Source organism: Artemia franciscana, chromosome 15, assembly GCF_032884065.1.
Source record: "Artemia franciscana chromosome 15, ASM3288406v1, whole genome shotgun sequence".
Taxonomy (NCBI): Eukaryota; Metazoa; Arthropoda; class Branchiopoda; order Anostraca; family Artemiidae; genus Artemia; species Artemia franciscana.
The window spans coordinates 14,147,380-14,165,403 of NC_088877.1; the positions used below are offsets into that span (position 1 = coordinate 14,147,380).

Sequence of the window (18,024 nt, forward strand, 5' to 3'; positions counted from 1 at the left end):
AGTAGTAGTAGCAGTAAAATTAATTGTAGTGGCCTAAGCTTTAGTGGCAGTAGTAGTATTAGAAGTAGTAACAATAGTAAAAGTAGCAGTAGTATGAGTAGAAGCAGTAGCAATAGGATGCAAATATTTTCTTTTGGTTGGTTCAATATCCCCTACAAAAAACACAGTTTCAACATCACACCTTAAACTGTTCCTAAGATATTGCCGTTACACCCTTAGACAACCTGCATAGAAAGAGTGTGTTCTGATTGAGTTCATCTTTCCATCTCAAAATTTCTTGAAAATTTCACCTTCATACCCTTAGGCACAGTTGTAATAGTAGTCACAGTAGTAGTATTGATATTACTAGTAATAGTATTGAATAGCGGTAGTAACTACTAGAGGCAGTAGTATTAACCTATTACCTTGTGATCAGTTGAACATCCCTCTCATCAAATCTTGGAAGTTTCAACTTAATACAATTAGCCATTGCTATGACATTTCCGATATGTCCTTTTGTTAACCTGTATGTTCATATGCTTCTTGAAATTTTCATCTCAATGCTCTTAGCCGTACAAGTAGTCGCAATAGAAGTAGTAGTAGTGAATGTAGCATTAGCAGTAGTGTGCACATATTGCCTTTTGGTGAGATGACCTTCCCCTTTAAGTATTCTATGGAAGTTCCAACTTAATACCCAAATCTATTATTGAGATACGCTATTTTGACAATGTGCATGGACATAGCGTCTTTTCATTTAGTTCAAATCTCCTCTTAATACTGTAAATGGACTAGAGTGGTACCGTTTTTGGATTTAGTTCAACACTCACCATCACATTCTCTGAAAGTCTCACCTGAATACCCTTCGTCTTCTTGGAAAGTAAAGTTCAAACATACATACCTTTCTCAATAGCATATACTAGGTATGCACAATGAATAAATTGCCTAGCTTACAGGTCTTGTCTTGGGGACCGTGGGGAGCTTGACATCCCGAAAGACATAATTACTGGACCTTTCGACAAGGCTGAACAAAATAGCTCTCTTCAAATTTCGATCCGATATGTTTTGGGGAATGATTGCCCTCCATTCACTTTTAACTCTTAAAAATGACACTAAAACCAGTGTTGCCAACGCTTCGGAAGAAAAAGTACCGCAAAACGCTCTAAAATTGTACCACTGATTCAAAAATTGTACCATGTAATTTTTTTTGCGTGTTGTGCTACGGGCAAGACGAAATTTTTTTTTGCGCACTCACCGCACGTGGACGATCGGAAAATTACATTAAAAAATAAAGAATTACATAATAAAGAGAACAAAGTATGAGATATCTTCTTTCAAAGATATTTGGGAGACCTCCTTTCCCCTGCAGAGACCATTTTGGTGTCGCTCCTCCAAATAGCTGATCATCTATTTTGTACTTACCGTGCAGATGGCTGTGCTGATTCACGCTATATTATGACCGCAAGAGGCAAACAACAGGCACTTAAATAAATATGTAAAGGAAAACTTAAAGGAAAAAAGAAAACAAATAAAAACTACAATTCCCGCCGCTTGCTGCGTCCTGACGCCCAGTCAAATCTTATTGTACCACATTTTATAAAATGTACCAGGAAATTTGTGATTGTACCAGAATGTACCTTTAGAGGTGAAATGTACCAAAATGGTACAATTGTACCGATGTTGGCAACACTGACTAAAACTTCAAACTTCCAGTCAAATGAGCTCCATCCGATCAAAAGTTTATACGGCTACCCGTTACATATAAACCTTATATGCCCCGGGCATAACTTACAATCCTTGCCAATAGACTCCGGGGAATTATGTTCACCCTAAACATATTATTGTATGATTTTTGGACTATTGGTAACATCTGGCTTTCTCACAATTTCAATCGAATGCGTTTTAAGAAAAGAGAATGTCAGAGAGGAAGGCTAGTTGCTCTCTATCGTGTTTAATTCTTACAAAGGAACTAGAAATGTAGATTTAAAATCAAATGGACCTCTTCTAAAGTTCACTCGACTACCCTTCCATAAAAACCTTATATGCCCCTGAGGCATAACTTACAACCCTTACCCCCAGATTCCGCGGGATTCTTTCCACCTCAAATGCCTTATTATATGATGTTTGGACTATTTTTGGACAAATGACTATATCAAAATCTTTATCGGATACTTTTGTCGAAAATACAACGCAAGGGGGGGGGGTAGTGGGTGCCACTGATCTCTTTGACTCTTAAAAAGGGAACTAGAACATCTGATTTCTGATCCAGTGAGCCCCCTCTGGAGTTTATACAACTTCTCTTTGCATAAAAACCTTATACGCCCTCGGGGCATAGCTTACAAACCTTGCGCTGAGCGCTGTGGGAGGAGGGGGAGGGGTTGTCATCCTCAAAGACATAATATTCAGACCTTTCAACTACGCTGAACAAAATGGCTATCTCAAAATTTTGGTTAGATGTGTTTTTGGTATTGATGGGCATGGGGGGGGGGGGTGTTTGCTGCCCTCCAATCACTATTGACTATTCAAAAAGGCCCTTTCAATTTCCAATCGAATGAGTCTTTTTTAAACTTTCTACGACAGCAAATGGCCATCTCAAAATTTGTATAAGACGCATTTCAGGAAAATACGAGGTGTGGAGGGGGGTATCCGCCTCTGATCACTTTAAATCACAAAAAGGGTACTAGAACTTATGATTACAAATTTAATGAGCCTCCTCTGAAGTTTATACGACCACCCTTTCTATACGAACTTTATACGACCCCAGGGCATAACTTACAACCCTTGTCATGAGGGCTGTGGGGAGGGGACTGGAGATTGTCATCCTCAAAGACATAACTTCCGGATGTTTTAACTACGCTGAACAAAATGGCTATCTCAAAATTTGGATTTGATGTCTTGTGTGAAATGGTGGGCGTGGCAGGGGGGTTAGTTGCCCTCTTATCAGTTTCGACTATTAAAAGAGGCACTAGTTCTTTCAATATCCAATCGAATGAGCCTTTTTAGAAATTATTACGGCAAGAAATTACTATCTCAAAATTTCTATTAGATGCATTTCAGGAAAATACGATGGGGGGGGGGCTATCCTTCGGTCACTTTGAATCTTAAAATGGATACCAGAACTTCTGATTACCAATCCAATGAACCCCCTCTCAAGTTCATACGACCAATGTTTCTATAAAAACTTTATATGCCCCCAGGGCAAAACTTACAACCCTTGCCCTGAGGGTTGTGTGGATGGGGTTGTCATCCTCAAAGATATAATTTTCGGGACTTCTAACTACGATGAACAAAATGGCTATCTCAAAACTTTGATCGGATGTGTTCGGAGAAATGCTGGGCGTGGAAGAGGGGTTAGATGCCCTCTAGTCACTGTCAAGTATTAAAAGGGGCACTAGCCCACTTTCAAGTATTAGAACGGGTACTAGTCCATTTTAATACTCGAGAGTGTAGGCCCTTGCATTTCTTATGTAGGAACGTGAAAGGGCATAGGTAGGCCCTTCAATTTCCAATCGAATGAATCTTTATAGAAGTTTCTGGGGCTACAAATGGCCATCTCGAAATTTCTATCACATGTATTTAGGGAAAATACGAGGTGTTTCGGGTGGGTATCCCCTCTCCGACCACTCTGAATTTTAAAGAGGGTACTAGAACTTCTGATTACCAATCCAATGAGCCTCCTCCGAAGTTTATACGATCACCTTTCTATATAAACCTTAAATGCCCCAAGGGCATAGCTTACAACCTTGCCCTGAGGGATGTGGAGGAGTTGTCATCCTCAAATACATAATTTCCAGACGTTTTAACTATGTTGAATAAAATGGTTGTCTCAAAATTCTAGTTGGATGTGTTTGGAAAATGGTGGGCATGGGAGGGGGTCTAGTTGCACTCTCCCTTTCAATTTCCAATCGAATGAGCCGTTTTCGAAGTTTCCACGACAACTCCTTCAATACGAAGTGCCCTGGTCAAAATAATAATAATAATAAATAAATAATATTGTGCCCACTCGCTCTTTACTTAGGCAGCACTATTGTGCTGCCTATGATACCAGAGTGGCCACTTTCGTTTTGCCACAGGCGTGTTACGAGTTTGTTAAATTGATATATTTTTCACATACACAATAAATTTTTACCTAATTGATATATTATATATTAATTGTTAATGTAATGGTAACTGTTAACTTGATATATTTTTTTGACATAAAAACCTCCTTCGATTGGATATTGAAACTTCAAGTTCTTTTTTTAGAGTCAAAAATGATCTAAGTGCAACCAGCCACAACCCCTCCCCTTTTTCATTCAAAGTCATCCGGTCAAAAAATTTTCAAAATAGTCCAAAGGCTAAACAACTACGCTTCTGGGGTTGAATCCCCCTCCCAGTTCCTGGAGAAAGGGCTATGAGTTATACAAAGTACTTATGATTACTTTTATACTTTGACACTTGAACTTACTGATTACTGATTTGGGAGGTAACTTTGATTTACGGGCCTAAGGCTGTAAGTTATAGAACTTGCTTATTATTAGTTTGATTTTGTTACTTATTAAATAAAAAAAACAAGTTTTTTAAATGGAAGTAAGGAGCAACTTTAAAACTTAAAACGAACAGAAATTACTCCGTATGTGAAAGGGGCTTTTCCTTCTCAACGCCCCGCTCTTTACGCTAAAGTTTGACTCTTTCTCTTAACTCTACATTTTAAAACAGTAAAAAACTTTAGCGTAAAGAGCGGGGCGTTGAGAAGGAAAAGCCCCTTTCATATACGGAGTAATTTCTGTTCGTTTTAAGTTTTAATGTTGCTCCTTACTTTCATTTAAAAAACTTGTTTTTTTTATTTAATTTCTGAACGTTTTTGAATCAATGCATGTTTCTATTTTGGCTCTCCGCGGAGGAATAATTAAAACGAAATTTGTGTATTTATTTGTTTTGGCTAAATGGCTTTCTCATAATTTTGACCGAATGATTTTGAGAAAAAAAGAGAGGGGGAGGAAGCCTAGTCGCCCTCCGATTTTCGGTTAATTAAAGAGGCAACTAGAACTTTTAATTTTTTACGAATCTTTTTATAAGTAAAAGATATACGTAACTTATAAATTAGCTTACGTAAAGAACTTTTGTATTCTCATATTTTTATTACATATATGAGGGGGTTCGCCCCCTCGTCAGTACCTCGCTCTTTACACTAAAGCATAAATTTTGTCCCAATTCATTAAGAATGACCCCTGAATCACAAAAGCCGCAGAATAAATAGTTGAAATTACTAAAAATAATTTAGCGTAAAGAGCGAGGTATTAGGAGGAGGTGAGCCTCTCATATGGATAACAATTTCTGTTCGTTTTAAGTTTTAATGCTACTACTTACTTCCAGTTGAAAAAAAACTTATTCATATTTATTTTTTCATTGTTTTTTTTTTAAGTAATGCTAGTAAATCCTGCGCTCCCTTCATGGAAATTTTCTTCCCCCATGACAAATTCCTCGATGGAACGTTCCCCCTCTTCTCAACCCCTGCCTCCAACCAAAAAATCCTCCTGAAAACGCCTGTACACTTCCCAATAACCATTACTATGTGTAAGTACTGGTCAAAGTTTTGAACTTGTAACCCTTCCCACGGGGACTTTGGGGGAGTAAGTCGTCCCCAAAGACATAGTTATAAGGTTTTTCGACTACGCTGAATAAAATGGCTATCTCAGAATTTTGATCCGTTGACTTTGGGAAAATAATTAGCGTGGGAGGGGGCCTAGGTGCCCTCCAATTTTTTGGTCACTTAAAAACGGCACTAGAACTTTTCATTTCCGTTAGAATGAGCCCTCTCGCAACATTCTAGGACAACTGGGTCGATACGATCACCCCTGGAAAAAAAAAAACAAAAACAAAAAAACAAATAAACACGCATCCGTGATCTGCCTTCTGGCAAAAAATATAAAATTCCACATTTTTTAGATAGGAGCTTGAAACTTCTACAGTAGGGTTCTCTGATACGCTGAATCTGATGGTGTGATTTTCGTTAAGATTCTATGACTTTTAGGGAGTGTTTCCCCCTATTTTCTAAAATAACGCAAATTTTCTCAGGCTCGTAAGTTTTGATGGGTAAAGACTAAACTTGATGAAACTTATATATTTAAAATCAGCATTAAAATGCGATTCTTTTGATTTAGCTATTGGTACCAAAATTCCATTTTTGGAGTTTTGGTTACTATTGAGCCGGGTCGCTCCTTACTACAGTTCGTTACCACGAAATGTTTGATTGTTGCTTTGATTTTGTTGCTTCGATACTAGTTTCGATACTTCGATGAAAATTTAGTGTTGGAAAAAATTTATTTCAAAATAGGGAATTTTGGAATAACTTGAAACTTTGGCAAAAAAAAGGAACAGAATATTTTTTTTTTTTAAACTCCGAAATAAAAGTTTTTCAAAGAAAAGTAAAAGCCATTATTAAACTTAAGATCAGCAAAAATAAACATTTATAATAATTCAAACTCAAAACGACCAGAAATTACTTTTAAAGAATGAATGAGATCAAAAACGAACAGAAATTAAATAAACATTCATAGCAAAAAAAAGACATACAAGAGGTATTAATATAAATGTATAAATAAATCTTGAAACAAGTACAGCTCCAATTAAATATGCAAATCAAGCTTGAAATGAACAAAAATAATTACAAACAAGAATTTGGTTACTGCCCCCTTCCCTAACGGTAAAAATATAAAGCCTATTGTGTCATGGGTGCTTTATTGAAAACCCTGTGCCTTGGGAACAGTCTTAAAAAGAACAAGTAAAATCAAATTAAACAATTGATCTATCATGCAATTACTCCGTATATGAAATGGGTTGTCCCCTCCGCAATCCCTCGCTCTTTACGCTAAAGCTTTTAATTGTTTTAAAAAGCAGAATTGTGGCAAAGAGTCAAACTTTAGCGTAAAGAGCGAGGGATTGCGGAGGGGACAGCCCATTTCATATACGGAGTAATTTCTGTTCGTTTTAAGTTTTAATGTCGCTCCTTACTTTCAGTTAAATAACTAGTTTTTTTATATAATTTCTGAACGTTTTTGAATTAATGCATGTTTGATTTTGGCTCTCCACGCATAAATTATTAAAATGGAATTTGCATATTAATTCCTTTTTTGGCTAAATGGCTTTCTCTTAGTTTTGATCAGACGATTTTGAGAAATAAGGGATGGGGAAGGAGGCCTAGTTGCCATGCAATTTTTCGGTTACATAAAAAGGCAACTATAAATTTTAATTTTTAGCGAATTTTTTTATTAGTAAAAAATATACGTAACTTAAGAATTAACTTACGTAACAAACCTTTACATTCTTTAATTTTTATTATGTATATGAGGGGGTTTGTACCCTCGGTAATACCTCGTTCTTTACACTAAATCCTAAGTTTTGTCCCAATTCTTTAAGAATGACCCCTGACTCAGAAAGGCCGTAGAATAAATAGTTGAAATTACTAAAAATACTATAGCATAAAGAGCGAGGTATTTATCTCCTCCTAAATACCTCGCTCTTTATGCTAAAGTATTTTTAGAACCCCTCATATGCGTAATAATCTCTGTTCGTTTTAAGTTTCAATGCTACTCTTTACTTTCAATTGAAAAAACTTTTCCATGTTTTTTTCTTTGTTTTTTTTTGTAATTTTAGAAGATCATGCGCCCTTTTCATTGAATTTCTGTTCCCCCATGACATATTTCTCCAAGAAAAGGTCCTCCCACATAGCCCCCTCCCCTCAACTCCACCCCCAAAACCAAAAAAAAATCCCCTGAAAACGACTGTACACTTCCCAATAACCATTATTATATGTAAACACTGGTCGAAATTTGTAACTTGCAGCCCCTCCCCCTGGGACTGTGAGGGAGTAAGTCATTCCCAAAGACATAGTAATTATGGTTTTTGACTATGCGGAACAAAATGGCTATCTCAAAATTTTTATGTGTTGACTTTGGAGAAAAAATGAGCGTGGGAGGGTGCCTAGGTGCCCTCCAATTTTTTTAGTCACTTAAAAAGGGCACTAGAACTTTTTATTTCTGTTAGAATGAGCCCTCTTGCGACATTCTAGGACCACTTGGTTGATACGATGACCCCTGGGGAAAAGAAAAAAAACAAACAAACAAATAAACACGCACCCGTGATTTGTCTTCTGGCAAAAAATACGAAATTCCACATTTTTGTAGATAGGAGCTTGAAAATTTTGCTATAGGGTTCTCTGATACGCCTAATGCGATGGTGTGATTTTCGTTAAGATTCTGTCACTTAGGGGGTGATGTCCCCTATTTTCTAAAATAAGGCAAATTTTTTCAGGCTCGTAACTTTTGATGATAAAGACTAAATTTGATGAAACTTAATATTTAAAATCAGCATGAAAATCTGATTCTTTTGATGTATATTTTAGCATCAAAATTCCGTTTTTTAGAGTTTTGTTTACTATTGAGCCGGGTCGCTCCTTACTACAGTTCGTTCCCATGAACTGTTTGATTTTAGTTTCATTCTCATGTTGTAATAACTACAAAAGAAAATATTTGTAAAGTTCGATTTAACAAAGTGCTAAATATGCAGTAGGCTTTATACTCTTACCGTTACGGAAGGGGCAGTAGCCAAACTCTTGTTTGTTGTGATTTTTTTTCGTTTTAAGCTTGAGTTTGCATATTCAAGTTAACTTTTACTCGTTTTAAGATTTGTTTATTCATTTATATTCGTACCTGCTGTTGTCTGCTGTGATTGTTTATTTAATTTCTGTTCGTTCTGGATTTCATTTATTCTTTAATAGTAATTTCTGGTAATTTTGAGTGTGAATTATTATAGATGCTAATTTACTGATCTTAAGTTTAATATGGCCTTTACTTTCTTTGGAAAAATTATTTTTTGGAAAGCTTTTTGTAATTCATAATAAATACAACATTGAAGCCTTGTGGCTTTTACTATTGGCACTGCGATAACGTTGCCTCTGATATGACTTTTGCCTTCTCTCATTTGACATCGTAATAGCTTTTGATCGTGTTGGGCAGGCTGATTTTTTTTTTGTTTTTACAAACTTCAGGATTAAAGAGTGGACAATTGACTCTTTCGGGTCCTTATGGGTTTCCTCTGCGAAAAGTACTTAAGGGTTTTCCTCGACGATTGCATTTCGAAGAAGCATCCATTGCGAGGTGGAGTACCCCAAGAGAGCATTCTATGCCCGATTTTCTTCCTGGGGCTTATCAATAACCGAGAGGAAAATTCTATGTATTAGCCTAATCCTTATTATAACTATGAATAAACAAATGGCAACCCTATAGCACGACGGTTCAAATTAACGCCATTTAACGCTTCAGGGTGGCTCGGGCTTGATGAAAATCGAGAACCGAAAGGAAAGTTAGATTGTACATTTGAATACGGCCAAAACTAAAAAGTTGCTCATATCCAAAGCAGGTATTGGGGCTCATTCTGGTTTCGTGTGTAAAAGAAAGTCAATAATATGCTCATCATCTCTCTTGTCAGATATATTGACTCAAGATCTTAGTGACTTATCTTGTTCCCACAAGCATGGGATTATCGATGCTAAACCTCCTTTTACACCAATCTTCGTCTTTTTAGGCAAGATTAAATAAAAAAAAACAAGTTTTTTCAACTGAAAGTAAGGAGTGACATCAAAACTTAAAACGCACAGAAATTACTTCGTATATGAAAGAGGCTGCTTCCTCATCAACGCCCTGCTCTTTACGCTAAAGTTTGACTCTTTCTCTCAATTCTTCTTTCTAAAACAGTAAAAAACTTTAGCGTAAAGAGCGGGGCGTTGATGAGGAAGCAGCCTCTTTCATATACGAAGTAATTTCTGTGCGTTTTAAGTTTTGATGTCACTCCTTACTTTCAGTTGAAAAAACTTGTTTTTTTTTATTTAATTTCTGAACGTTTTTGAATCAATGCATGTTTTGATTTTGGCTCTCCGCAGAGGAATAATCGAAACGAAATTTGCATATTTTTTTTTTGGCTCAATGGCTTTCTCATAATTTTGATCGAATGATTTTGAGAAAAAAAGAGCGGGGGACGAAGCCTAGTTGCCCCCCGATTTTTTTGGTTAATTAAAAAGGCAACTAGAACTTTTAATTTTTTACGAATCTTTTTATTGGTAAAAGATTTACGTAACTTATAAATTAGCTTACGTAAAGAACTTTTGTATTCTCATGTTTTTATTACATATATGAGGGGATTCGCCCCATCGTCAGTACCTCGCTCTTTACACTAAAGCTTAAATTTTATCCCAATTCATTAAGAATGACCCCCTGAATCACAAAAGCCGTAGAATAAGTAGTTGAAATTACCGAAAATACTTTAGCGTAAAGAGCGAGGTGTTAGAAGGAGGTGAGCCCCTCGTATGGGTAATAATTTCTGTTTGTTTTAAGTTTTATTGCTGTTCCTTACTTCCAGCTGAAAAAGCTTTTTCACTTTTATTTTTTAATTGTTTTTTTTTTAATAATGCTAGTAAATCCTGCTCTCCCTTCATGGAAATTTTCTTCTCCCATTACAAATTCTAGAAGGAAAGTTCCCCCAGCATATCCCCCTCTTCTCAACCCCTCCCCCAAACCAAAAAAATCCTCCTGAAAACGCCTGTATACTTCCCAATAACCATTACTATATGTAAGCACAGGTCAAAGTTTGTAACTTGTTGCCCCTCCCACGGGGACTGTGGGGGAGTAAGTCGTCCCCAAAGACATAGTTATAAGGTTTTTCGACTACGCTGAATAAAATGGCTATCTCAGAATTTTGATCCGTTGACTTTGGGAAAATAATTAGCGTGGGAGGGGGCCTAGGTGCCCTCCAATTTTTTGGTCACTTAAAAAGGGCACTAGAACTTTTCATTTCCGTTAGAATGAGCCCTCTTGCAACATTCTAGGACAACTGGGTCGATACGATCACCCCTGGGGAAAAAAAACAAAAAAAAAAACAAAAAAACAAATAAACACGCATCCGTGATCTGCCTTCTGGCAAAAAATGCAAAATTCCACATTTTTGTAGATAGGAGCTCGAAACTTCTACAGTAGGGTTCTCTGATACGCTGAATCTGATGGTGTGATTTTCGTTAAGATTCTATGACTTTTAGGGGGCGTTTCCCCCTATTTTCTAAAATAACGCAAATTTTCTCAGGCTCGTAACTTTTGATGGGTAAGACTAAACTTGATGAAACTTATATATTTAAAACCAGCATTAAAATGCGATTCTTTTGATGTAGCTATTGGTATCAAAATTCCATTTTTTAGAGTTTTGGTTACTATTGAGCCGGGTCGCTCCTTACTACAGTTCGTTACCACGAACTGTTTGATTACCACGAACTGTTTGATCAGACTCATCTTTACTTCCTAACGGATAATGGCAAATTTGTGTCTTTCGTCAATGGGATAACAGAAAAAAATCGAAACTGTCAAATAACAATGTCATAGTTAGCTGGGTAAGCAATGTAATAACAATGAAAATAATATGAAAACTAAAAAAGGTCCGTCAATCAACATCCGTCAATAAACTGAAAAATCCACCAATGATAAAAATCAACTGAAATTTAGAGACCATAAATATGGACTTAAATGGGAATGAAAACAGATTAGGTTAGAATTAAGCATTAATCGTAGAAATAAAGTCTGGCACAAACTTTTCTTATATTTATCCGTTTTGCAGTAATTTGTAATACAGGGACATTTAGCCTTCCTCCTTTGAGGGACGACTAGTGGTTGGGTTCTGGTGGGGAGGACAGTTCTTGGATCTGGTAATTAATTAAAGTCTTTCCACCAAAACTGGTGCAGAGGGCCTTGTGTCTGTCATTTACAGTGACCATATCTGCCTTCTTTATAGGATGATCGCATGGCAGTTGTGCTGTAAAAAATCTCCTCTGGTTCGAATCTGTGTTTATTTCCCTTATTAGTATTAGTATTATTATTACTAGATACTATTATTATTCTAGTATTATTATTTAGTAGTATTAGTATTAGTATTGTTTATTTCCCTTATATTTCCCTATTAGTAGGTTTTAAAGAAGTTTATACTCTGTAAGGGAAAGCTTGGCATGTTTTGCCTTTTGATTGACACGCTCTCCGAGAAGAAGGTTGATTTTACTGTCTTTTCAGTCAAATTTATGTTGAAACCATTAATTCTTGGCAGTTCTCGTTGATAACTAGTCCCCTTGGAGAATTCGCCAAAAGACTTTAAAAGCTAGAACCAATGACTTTTTTATATTAACTTCCATGTTGTTAGAATAAATTTCAAAGTATAAGACATCAACAATCTCAAATACGTAGCTTTTTAAACTTTATTTCAGCTTAAGCTTTCACCGATATTATTAGTTATGATAGGAACAGTAAAGAGTCATGCAAGTTGTTTTTGTTGCAAGCCATAAAAATACATCGAAATTTAGAGTATTTGTTCTGGTATTTGACAAACCGGCATTGGTTTGACCGGAAGAGAGTAATAATTCTTATAAAAAAAATATCAACATGAAATTCATTTAAAAGCTTATTAATACTCAAAATATTCGAGTTTTATTTTTTTTTTATTGTGTTATTTATTGTTTTGTCCAGGTCTATGGTCATGGGAACCGACAGATTGTGTATAAGTTAGGTGCTAAAGGTATAATGCGTCTTATAATAAGACAGTGATATCAATTCAATGAAAAACTTAACGAATCAATGATAGAAGAAGGGGCTTATTTATAGTTAAAGTCCCTATTTTCCTCTTGTTCGATTATTTTGATGCATTGTCTTTTGTAGTTTTGACATTGGGAGTGTTTAGACTTTTTTTTTTGTGTTTTTCTTTTTTGTGATTTACCCCTCCTTTTTGTGTTGGCCAATCCGTAAATTATTTTTGTTATTATATTTAAAAATAAGAAAAATAAGTACCACATTATTTTATGGTGAGGTTGCAGTGAAATTATATAATAAAAAGTCCATTTTCATCTTTCCCTTTTTGTACTTTCGTGTACTTGCAGCAACACAAGGCGTTTTTTGCCTCACCTAGCATCTGAAATTCAGAGATGCTTCGTTAGAATTTGTTAAATTAAGTTCCCCAGATTTGTGGCTTTTCCTCTTTGGCTCGATACTGGTTCCTTTGGGTTATCACTAGCGACCAAGGCCGTATCCAGGGGGGGGCTACCGGGTTTGATCCCTCCCCCACCGAAATTTTGTCTGACTCGTGAAAAAGTAACACAAATATATATAAATAAATTTTGGATGCATTTTGTAAAAAAAAAATTTGTAAACTTCTTCCCCCTCTGAACAGCACTCTTGCATACGCCCTTGCTAGTGGCATTGTATTAACCCTATATTAGTGTTCTAAGGTCATTGTTCTTCATGCATTGTGTGATACTAAATTGAGTTAGGATCAACTGTCGATTGCTCTATTTAACTTTAGCAAATTCCGTTGCTGTGTGAAAAAAAAACTTTTTGTGTTTTAGTGCAGAAAGTTTCTCCCGCGGATAAGCCTCGAATTCAGCTTCAAGTTGTTCTTAATGATGACAATTCCACAACTTTCCTCTTCAGCAATCCCGAAGGTAAGGAGTCCCAAATGAAAGACAGAGAAAAAGTCAAAGATTGGTTGATACAACTTCTGCCTAAGTTCAAAATAAAGATATCAAAAGAATTAGAGGAGAAGAATAGGTAAGTTCTTACATTAATGTATCAAATTTATCAAAATTATGTATCAGGATATATTTATGTTATCATTAATGTATCAAAATGAAGATATCGGAAGAATTGAAGGAGAAGAATAGGTAAGTTATTACATTAATCTAACTAGACTTAGGGGGATGGTGAATTACGTGGCTGCACTTAAAGCGGGGGGGGGTATTCTTTTGGGGGGAATGTAAATGAAAATAATAATTGTTCAATATCTTAGAAATAATAAAGTAAAACAACGAGGAGTTAATCTAAGTGACTGAAAATTTTCTTATCCTGAAATAAGCTCCATATCCACGGGATGTCCTCAGCAAAGCACATTTAAAAATATAAAATAATTCTTATGATATATATATATATATATATATATATATATATATATATATATATATATCTTCTATATATATAAAAATAAGTTGTCTGTCTGTCTGTGGATGGATCAGGTGACGTCACCTGAAAAAACTGGATCAGGTGACGTCAAAACTGAAAAAACTAAAAAAAAGGCAAAAACTACAAAAAAAACTAAAAACTAATAAAAAAAATAAAAAAGCTAAAAAACTAAAAAAACTAAAAAAAGGCAAAAACTACAAAAAAAACTAAAAACTAATAAAAAAAAGCTAAAAAACTAAAAAAACTAAAAAAAGGCAAAAACTACAAAAAAAACTAAAAACTAATAAAAAAAATAAAAAAGCTAAAAAACTAAAAAAACTAAAAAAAGGTAAAAAACTAAAAAAACTAAAAACTAAAAAAAAATAAAAAAAAAGAAAAAACTGAAAAATAAGCTAAAATAAAGGTAAAAACCAATAAAAAACTAAAAAAAAAACTGAAAAAACTAAAATAAGGCAAAAACTACAAAAAAAAACTAAAAACTAATAAAAAAAAGTAAAAAAGCTAAAAAATTAAAAAAACTAAAAAAAGGTAAAAAACTAAAAAAAATAAAAAATAAAAAAAAAATAAAAAAAAGGAAATATATATATATATATATATATATATATATATATATATATATATATATATATATATATATCTATATATATAAAAATAAGTTGTCTGTGTGTGGATCTGTGGATGGATCAGGTGACGTCATGTTTGTCCGCATATGACGTCTGAATTATTTCACACTAATACAAAAGAAGAAAAAAACTAAAAAAGGTAAAAACTACAAAAAAAACTAAAAAGAAAAAAAAACTAAAAAAAGGTAAAAATCTAATAACTAAAAAAAAACTGAAAAAAATAAAAAAAGGCAAAAACTACAAAAAAAATAAAAACTAATAAAAAAACTAAAAAAGCTAAAAAACTAAAAAAACTAAAAAAAACTAAAAAAAGGTAAAAAACTAAAAAAACTAAAAACTAAAAAAGAAAAAAACTAAAAAAAAGGAAAAAACTGAAAAATAAAAGAGAAAAAGAAAACTAAGAAAATATGAATAAATATATATAAAAATAAGTTGTTTGTGGGTTATGTCTGTCTGTCTGTCTGTCGAGTGACGTCGTGTTTGTCCGCATATGACGTCTGAATTATTTCACACTAATACAAAAGAAGAAAAAAAACTAAAAAAGGTAAAAACTACAAAAAAATCTAAAAAGAAAAAAAACTAAAAAAGCTAAAAAACTAAAAAAAACTAAAAAAAGGTAAAAAATTAAAAACTAAAAAAAAACTGAAAAAACTAAAAAAAAGGCAAAAACTAAAAAAAAACTAAAAACTAATAAAAAAAACTAAAAAAGCTAAAAAACTAAAAAAACTAAAAAAAGGTAAAAAACAAAAAAAAACTAAAAAGTAAAAAAAGAAAAAACTAAAAAAAAGGAAAAAACTGAAAACTAAGAGAAAAAGAAAACTAAAAAAATATTAATAAATATAAAAAATATAAATATAAATATAATATAAATTAGCAATCAACAAAGCACCGAGACACAAATGACGACCGGGACACAGGGAGTATAAATGACGACCAGGACATAAGTAAAAAAAAAAAACTAAAAAAACTAAAAAAATGGTAAAAACTACAAAAAAAACTAAAAACTAATAAAAAAACTAAAAAATCTAAAAATCTAAATAAACTAAAAAAGAAAAAAAAGAAAAAAGGAAAAAAATAAAGGAGAAAAACAAAACTAAAAAACGAATGTATATACATAAAAAAAACTAAAAAAGCTAAAAAACTAAAAAAACTAAAAAAACTAAAAAAAGGTAAAAAACAAAAAAAAACTAAAAAGTAAAAAAGAAAAAACTAAAAAAAAGGAAAAAACGGAAAACTAAGAGAAAAAGAAAACTAAAAAAATATTAATAAATATAAAAAATATAAATATAAATATAATATAAATTAGCAATCAACAAAGCACCGAGACACAAATGACGACCGGGACACAGGGAGTATAAATGACGACCAGGACATAAGTAAAAAAAAAAAACTAAAAAAACTAAAAAAATGGTAAAAACTACAAAAAAACTAAAAACTAATAAAAAAAACTAAAAAATCTAAAAATCTAAATAAACTAAAAAAGAAAAAAAAGAAAAAAGGAAAAAAATAAAGGAGAAAAACAAAACTAAAAAACGAATGTATATACAGACCGGGACACCGGGATACAAATGACGACCGGGACACAGGGAATATAAATGACGACCGGGACACAGGGACACAACTACAATGGGGACGCCGGGGGGCACAGGGGGATATAAATGACGACCGGGACACCGGGACACAAGGAATATAAATGACGCCCGGGACACTCAAAGAGAAATCACAGACTGGAACACCGGGACACAAATGACGACCGGGACACAGGGAATATAAATGACGACCGGGACACAGGGACATAACTACAAAGGGGACGCCGGGGTGCACAGGGGGATATATAAATGACGATGGCGACTCAGGGAATGGTCGATTAGCAATCACCATCAACAAAGCTCAAGGGCAATCATTAGAATCATGAGGTATAGATCTGAATACGGATTGTTTTCCCATGGACCATTATATGTTGCATGTTCAAGAGTCGGTAAACCTGACCATCTATTTATATGCACAGACAATGGGACAGCAAAGAATGTTGTATACTCGCAAGTTTTACGTAGTTAAAAACATATATATATATATATATATATATATATATATATATATATATATATATATATATATATATATATATATATATATATATATATATATATCTATATTCACAGGTGGGACATAGGGACACAACTACAATGGCGCGTAACTAATATGGCGCGTAACGACTTACGCGCGCGGGGGGGCTTGGGGGGGCGCGAAGCGCCCCCACCAACTAGGTGTTGGGGTGGCGCGAAGCGCCACCCCAACAGCTAGTATATATATATATATATATATATATATATATATATATATATATATATATTTATATATATATATATATATATATATATAATAAGAATAAAACATTTTTTTTTGGCTGTCGTAGATTAGCTCCTCACTGTTTTGCTTGTTGTTTGTATGATGGGAAAGACAGTGTAGTCGTCGTTATTTGTCCAATATCTAGTAATAAATAAAACGTGTCGCCGTCTGTTTGAATTTTTAGCTTATATTTACTATAAAAAAAAAATTGTAGAAGTCATCAATTATTCTACACAACCAGACATTTCAAAATCATAAATGTACAGTTTTTGTTATTTTTTGTGTGAAAAAGCAAAATATACGCCACACCCCTGAGGGCCAACAAAAAGGATCGTGGTAATGTTTTCTTTCGTTCTTAAAGACGACATTCTTAAAGATAGAATTATACTTGATGATCGCAATATTCCTTGCTTAAACAAGCTTTTTTTTGAATTAACACATATCTTTAACACACACATCTGAAGTAAGTTGTGATGAGCAAGTAAGCTATAACAGTAGTGTAGCTAGAGTTGGAGGATTGTTAAATTAACCGAGCGTTATTAGAGTGGTCATTCAGTAAAATGAAAAAGTGTATATGGAATTAATATTTGTTCAATATCTGGTTATAAATAGAACGTGTCGGTGTATTTTTAGAGGTTCGACTCATAATTCACATGAAAAAAAATTAGATGTGCTGTTTTTCCTTTTTCTTTTGTCAAAAAGCCAAAAGTCTATTAAAACTATGATAATAATAAATTTTTCTGCAGTATCTAGCACTTTTGGTAATATCAGAGTTTAGTGTGGGCAGGAACAAATTATCCATTAGACCCCGATGTTATACTCCTGATTACTACCACAAACAAAAAGCGTGCTAATTTTTCTTGTGTCTTAAAGGTCAAAATTCTCAAAGATACGAGTACACGTGAATATTGCAACATTTTTCCCCTTTTGCCCTACATAGGGAAATTCTTTGATTGAGCAGTCTTTAAATTCGTAATTTGAAAAGAAACAGAATAGTTCAGGTACACGTTTAAATTGCTGATCTAACTGATGAATCAGACATTAAATTGTAAAAACAAATT

At 33.8% G+C, this 18,024-nt stretch overlaps 1 protein-coding gene across 1 annotated transcript in view; it reads left to right on the forward strand.

Annotated features, from left to right (window-relative positions):
• The window catches only part of LOC136036086 (general transcription factor IIH subunit 1-like), a gene marked incomplete in the record, with an annotated part of 80,268 nt that overhangs the window by 32,004 nt on the left and 30,240 nt on the right, over nt 1-18,024 (forward strand). The window contains 1 exon segment of the mRNA XM_065718076.1: nt 13,382-13,583. Coding sequence (XP_065574148.1) covers nt 13,382-13,583 — 202 coding nt within the window.